The sequence below is a fragment of the Corvus brachyrhynchos genome, unplaced genomic scaffold (genome assembly GCF_000691975.1).
Source record: "Corvus brachyrhynchos isolate BGI_N302 unplaced genomic scaffold, ASM69197v1 scaffold56, whole genome shotgun sequence".
Classification (NCBI taxonomy): Eukaryota; Metazoa; Chordata; class Aves; order Passeriformes; family Corvidae; genus Corvus; species Corvus brachyrhynchos.
The window spans coordinates 4,725,966-4,732,890 of NW_008238664.1; the positions used below are offsets into that span (position 1 = coordinate 4,725,966).

The 6,925-nt window shown below is 51.8% G+C and overlaps 1 protein-coding gene across 1 annotated transcript in view; it reads right to left on the bottom strand.

The window, feature by feature from the left end:
- Window positions 1-231: 231 nt before the first annotated feature.
- CBX6 (chromobox 6) overlaps window positions 232-6,925 on the bottom strand; it is a 24,189-nt gene continuing 17,495 nt past the window's right edge. The window contains exon 3 of the mRNA XM_017737731.1: window positions 232-6,169. Coding sequence (XP_017593220.1) covers window positions 5,252-6,169 — 918 coding nt within the window. The 3' untranslated portion in view covers window positions 232-5,251. The remainder of the gene's footprint in view (window positions 6,170-6,925) is intronic.

Below are 6,925 nucleotides of genomic sequence, written 5' to 3' on the forward strand. Positions count from 1 at the left end.
GGAAGGAAGCAAAAGGGAAAACAAGCACTTAGCCAAACACACGCTCCAGGTTTGTTACACCTCCCTGGGAAGAAGGACCTGCTCCTGAGCAGCCCCACTAATGCCACAGCCTGGGGTGGGCAGAAGTGTGGGGAACTTGGGACACCATCCTTCAAGCATGGCAACCTCTTTCTGCCAGGAAGTTCCCAGGAAGGTGATAATCTCCAAACGCTGGGAGTTGCTGAAGCCTCCTCTACAAAGAGGGGCTGGAGAAGGGAGTGATATCCCTAGGAAGACTCAGCACAGAGACAGCTCCTACCTGGTAAAAAGCATGATTGTGGTTGTAATTTTTTTTCTTTTTATTTCACAAAATCTCCCTGGGAACTTCAGTAAGGGGAGACAGAGAAATGCTCCCTTTCTCTTTTGAAAACAGAATTTAAGCAGTGGCTCCCCACAGCTGGGCCTGCTCACCACACTATTTCTGTTTTTCATCCCCAAAGGAGCTTGTATCTCATTAGCTTCATGCCCCTCCAGTCCCATGGTGCTCACTGAGAAGAGAGCATGAGACAGGAGATTTCTGTTCCAAGTTGAAAGCCGTGGGAAGCACCGACAGAGTTTGATGGGCAGAGAGAGAAGGCTATGGGAGGCATTGAGACATCAGCCATCTGCCACTGCAAAGCCACTGCAAAGGGCACCAGAGAAGTCCAGACAAGAAAAGCTGTTCAAGCGTCCCTGCCTGCCATCTTCTGTTCAGACACCAACATCTGGTGGCTTCCCTCTTCCCTGCAGTCACTCCCACGCACCAGATGAACACCAGCAGAGACATCTTGAATGGGGAAGCCAGCACACAAGAGCTGCCTCCTCGCTCTGAAGGAACATTCAGGCAACTCTTCCCCACCACCCTGAAGGGAGCTGGAGCAGAGGGATGCCCTACCTGAGCACAGTCCTGTCAGGGTGTTTGTTCCTCTCCCCTCTCCACCCTAAAAACTTCCAGCATTTGCTGGCTTCAAGAAGAGGGTGCATGTCCCTCAGCAACACGATCAGAGCACACCAGGCAGCTCTCTCATCTGCCTCTAAAGATCTGGCCACTGTTGGAGAAGGGGTGCTGGAATACACACCAATGGGACTCAGTTCTGTCCTGACGTGGTGAATTCTATAGAGAAAAATACCACCCCCCACCTGGTATTGGAAGAAGTTAAGAAACCCTACGGAGGGGAGGCATATCTGCTTCCCAGGAAATAAGCCCACCACGATTAATTCTGCTTGGATATAGGGGATGGAAAAGAGAAGAGACAGCAACTTGGCAGGAAAGGTACATGCCAACCCCAAACGTTAGCAGCTTGCTAACGCTGCAAAGTAAGTCAACTGTTTCCATGTTGATGGCCCAATTCACGTTCTGGCAGAATGTGACCGGCCATCTCTGAGGGCTGCTCAGCCAGAAAACCACTTGGAGACTCCACCTTAGCTCACAGGAGAGGTATGGGAGGGAAGGGAACTCACTCCAACACTTGGGAGGCAAGGACGGGAAAGGTTTGTAGACAGGGTTCCTCCAACATGCAACTTGCCTTTTCAGCTCAGAGATCGCTGCTTAGTCCTAGAATGCCTTTCCCTCCAGTTCAAGCAAGCCAAACACCATCCCAGACACACATGCTTCGATACTACAAAATACTCTTTTCTCTAAGGACCATCTAATACCACTACAGTTTGTGCAATCACTGCATTTATTATTCATTTTTAAACTCTCTCTCGCTCTCTCCCCGTATAAATTTTTTTTAAAACTTTTCTTTTTTTATGCAAAACTAATCATTTCACTTTTTCCACTCCATCATAAAATCTCCTCTAAAAACACGACGACGAGAACAAACATGGCACAGACACAGAGAATATTTCCCTGTTTTTGTTGATTTTTTTTTTCTAAGGGTTATGGGGAAAGGAAGGGGATACTTTCAAATAAACTCCTCCCTCAATTCTATGGCCATTTTAAAAGGCATGGATGAATCTTCTTTCTGGTCTCCATTAAGGAGCAAGGGCAAAAATTCAGAAGGAGGAGCGTAGCTCATGTGAATACGAAGGTAGGTTAGTCAGCCTCAAGTGTCTTGTCCACCTGAGGGAACTTGAGGTGACTGCTGCATTCAAGTTAGCAAACCTCTAACTCAAAACAGCACAGGATCCTCATTTCGGATCCAGAGGTTCAGGGTTTGGTTCCCACCTGGTGACCCACCCAGGAAGGGATTTGTCACACAAGCAGGTGAGCTGTGTCTGCAAGCCGGATCATACTCCTTTCTTCCTCCACAAAGAGGATCTACTGCACTAGTTTCTCTGCTGCAACAAGTCCCCTCATCTCCTCACCGCAGGAAGAAGGTCCTTGCGGAGCATCCCTACAATGACCCACTGTTTTGCTCTTCACAGACAGTTCCCTTGCTTGCCACTCTGGAGAAAGGCAAAACCCCTTCAATTAAACAATTCCTGCCCCTTGCCCCCAAAGAACACCATACAAGAGACACTGGGGAAAAGAATTCTGCCAAGCAGCACACCTTGGCCAAAACACATCAAGAGTTTCCTATTAAAGTTCCCTTTTATCTCCCACTTAAACGCTTCAACATTTTTTTCAGAACCTTGATACCACAAAACAAATCACATCACCACATACACACCAAACAGTAACTTAACAACCTAAAGTGACTGGCCGGTTTGCATCCACCCCACAAAGCAGCTCCTCTTATCTCACAGCCACAGATTAGTTCTTATTCAGAAGGGGAAGGAAAAAGAAGACTCTCCTCGCTATTTTCCTAAGAGCGAGCTTTTCCCTATGCCTACAAACTGCTCATCTTTGAAGCTGCAGTCAATGGATAGGCTATGCTAACATAAGGGATCCCTGGGTGTGCCAGGCACAGGAAAGATGCGCAAAAAAAAAACCCAAACAAAAAAAAAACACCCACAAAGAATACAAGCAGGTATTAATACAGACACGCACACAAGTCCAACAAGTTATAGAAAACCTTAGCTTGGTGAATGGATCAGGGAAGTCTCTTTCTCCCTGCCCCTAGCTTCAGCTGTGAATGAAAGCACATCCCCGAAGAGTCCACTAAGCTCTTTAACCAAGGAAAGAAAAAGAAAGAGGTGTACCAAGGGTGGTGCTAACAGCACCTGGAATCCCCCTCAGACTGTCTGCACAGACACCCAACTGCAACTGGTGTGAATTCACCGTTCCCCACAGCTTGGAATGCCACCCACTGCAAGGCAAGGTTTGTGGGGAGGGCAGCAAAGATTTTATTACACCAACCCAGGCGCTGGAGGCAGGGAATAGACAAGCTCTGGGCACAAAAGCCCTAATTAAGGTCAGAAGCCGGTCTATCCCTCTACCACCCTGACAATGCCCCTTGGGCAGACAAATATTACTTCCCTCCCACAAATTGCCTCCCTTCTACCCTCAGATCACTGCAACCACAAAATCACTACTGCAGGAGAGCACTCCTCAGAGCCAGCAGCTCCTGAACATCCTTGTGTGAAAGCACCAGAGGGGCCAATTCCACTTGTGTTCACCCGCCCAGGGCAGGTTTGTAAGTAAATGAGCCCTGGCATGAGGAATTTTTTCCACCCTTTTCACCTCTGCAGCATGTTATGTAGAAGTGACACCCCTCTGCCCCATTCAGGGACAGGGCTGAGAGGGTGAGGCTCTCCCAGCAAACTTCCCCTTGCCTCTACAGGCTCAGTCCTGTGCAAGTAGAGGAAGAAAGGAGAGCAAAGGAACGGCTTCTCACCATGAAGCTTAGGACCCACACTGAAACGGAGCAAGCCAGAAATGGCAGGCAAAAAATAGAGCTTATTTTGGATGTGAACAAAGCTGGTCAGTGAAAGAGGGAGCTGTGGACAAAGAACAGCACGCTGTGGTCTTGCTCCCTCCTACTTGCTAGGGGTGAAGAGAAGGAATTTCTAGATCAGCTCAGGAGCCTTAGGGGAAGAGATCCAGTGCACATGCATATGATGTGAGAGAGACAGGTATTTCTTATGAGCACCTTTGGTTGACAGTTGTAAGGGCTGTTTCAGATGCTGAAAAGACAGAGGGGAAACCTCTTCCAGGCTACCCACCAGAGGGAGGGGAGAGCAGGAGAGGCAAAAGCAAGCAGGAAGAACAAACGACCTGCCCTAGCATCCACCCCTCCTTCTTTTGGAAGGAGCAAGAGGAAGCCAAGAGGGCTGGGGGAAGCTTACGCACAAGGCGGGAGACCAGCCTCATGTGGCTGGGGCACCATCACGCTGTTGGCATTACCTTCCCACAGACCGAGGGATGGATGCACAGCCCACTCCTGCTTCCACCACGGAAAGACCAGGGAAAGGTATTTCATGTCCCTCTCCCCCAAGCAAGTGCAAGTGATGAACATCAGGAGGAAGATCTGGGCTGGAAGCAGACTCCTCTTTTCTTCCCTTTCTCCTGCAGAGCTGAACAGGTTGGAAGATGCAGGAGAAGAGGAGGGATCAGGGCACCTGAAAGCACCCATACAACTGCCAAGGTAGCACCAATAGTCAAAGGAAAGGGGAAGCCAATATGGGGTGTAGGCTGCATGGGGCACCCCCCACCACCCCAGCTTTGTCTCAAGCACCTTCCAGGCATGACATTTCACCTGCCCTTCTCCCCCTCACTCTGCAGGCATCTGGATCAGCAACGGCCACAAGGACAGTAGAGGAGAGGGCAGATCCAGGCCACAGGCCAAGAGGGGAAGGATGGCAGGATGGTAGTCACGGCAAGGGGGAAACATAAGAATGGAAGAGTCTGCATGCACATTGGTGGGAGAAGGTCTGGAGGACATGGGCAAGGGCTCCAATCCTCTTACATCCTCCCCTCAAGGGTTTGGAGCTCCTCATCAGTTTTCATCAGAGATGGAAGGGGAATGAGGAAGAGCAGCACCTTCCTCACCACCTGCACAGGCACACAGACACATGCTCACTCATCCCTCAGCCCCAAAGGCTCCACCGCCCGTTGGACAACACCACACTCAAGGACAAACAACCACTCCCCAGCCCCACCACAACCCTCCCTGCCTCCTCCTAGCAGTACCAACACCCAGGAATAGTGGGTGCTCCCACACCCCCACTGACACACTCCAGCCTCCAGGCAAGAGAAAGTGGGCAGGAGGAAAGGAGGAGGAAGGGTGGCAGTGAGGGCAGAGGGACAGCCAAGGGGAGAAGGAGAGAACTAAGGACAGCCATTCGCACCACGACTTCTCTCAGGTATAACTCCCCCCACACCCCCGGAGCAGGGGGACCTGGCTGCTCACTTGCTGCCTCCTCCACCACCGCCCGCCGCCACTTTCTCAAAATCCTCTGCATTGCAGAACTCCTTGATGGTTACAGTGAGGAGGTTGCTGGTGACATCTGTGACCACCACATTAGAGCAAGGGGACATCTCAGGACGCCAGTCGCCAGCCTCCTGCTCTGGGTCAGAAGAAGAGAGGGACAAGGAGGGCGTCTGCCCCCCACTGCACCCTCCCGAGGGAGAACGCTTGCTGGTGGCAGCCGACTCAGGTGGGATTGAGAGGTCGAGGACCTCCGACTCACGCCAGTCGGGGATGGCTGGGCTGAGGGTCTCAGGGAGCAGCTTCGGAGGGGAATCATCTGGGTCAGAGGAGGAGTGGGGAGCAGGTGATGGGCAGCCAGAAGAGCTGGAGCTGGGGGCATCATAGGGGGTGGAGCCCATAATGAGCCCACAGGAGGCTGCCTGGGAGCCTTCAGCCTCCCCCTTGCCCTCCAGAGAGGGGGTAGGTGCAGAAGACGGCTTATTGTAGAGCGAAAAGGTGCCAAACTTCATGTGGCGGATCTGGGTGCGGAGGACGCTCTCGCTGAACTTTTTGCTCTTGCCAATGACACGGTTTCGGGATGGGATCTTGGGCCGAGCCAGGCCCCCAGCCCCATTGGCTGGCTTCCCACCTTTGTCAATGACTTTGAGGTTGAGGATGATGCGGCTGCGTTTGGGTTCGCGGGGTTTCACCTTACGGTTGATGATGCGGACGGTCTCCGAGAAGGGCGAGACAGGAGGACGAATGCCAGCCCCACCACCCACGCTCCCGCCGTTCTGGGGGTCTGGACGGGGCAGGGGGCGCCGGGACATGCGGTGGCATCGCCGGATGTCTTTCTTGAGCCGGTGCACCGCGGCGCTGGAGTGGAGTTTGGGAGAGGAGGTACTAGAACCAGGCTTGACAGAAAAGTGTACATCCCCAATGTGGAGGGCCTCCGCTTGGGCCCGAGCCTGCGGTGGTGGGGAGAAAGAAAACAAACAGGGTCAGAGAGGCAGCCAAGGTGCAGCCAGATCTCAAATCAGGCACTGCTCACTTCAGGCCAAGCATTCACCAGGAGTACCATGACACATTTATCCCCAACGTCAATGACAAGCACAGGTACACACCTACAAACTGTTGATAGCTCCAGCACAGCCCCCAGACAGGCATAGGACACACTGTATCACTTTTGGGCAGCAAATGTCTCCCTAGGCTGTGCCCCTGTTGACACCTGCTTTCCGCAGGGAGAAGCTGCTACTTCCCAGGCATGTTTCAGGGTTACAGTTAATGGTCTCCAAAGCCCCCCTTCGTCATCATCAGTCAATGTGCACAACCCTCCACTGTCAACAAAAGAAGCCAGCATCATCCTAGGCACTTGGGGCTGTCAGTGCTGAGACAGCACCAAAATTACATAGGGATTGTACCAGGTCCTCTAAAAAATGAGCACAAGATGAGGGGGAAGAGGCAGAGTAACACGTAATGAGAATCACCTCTGAAAAGCATGGTAGAAGGGGGTCTTGAGGAACACAGATGGAGGTTGGTGAGAATGGTCTGATGGAGCTGTCTTCGCTAAACACAAGTAACTTGGAGATCTGATTTTTAACTAGGGTCAAGCAAGTCATTCATCCTTACTGTGCTGCGGGAGCAAGGTCCAGTGTTTAAAGCCAGAGATG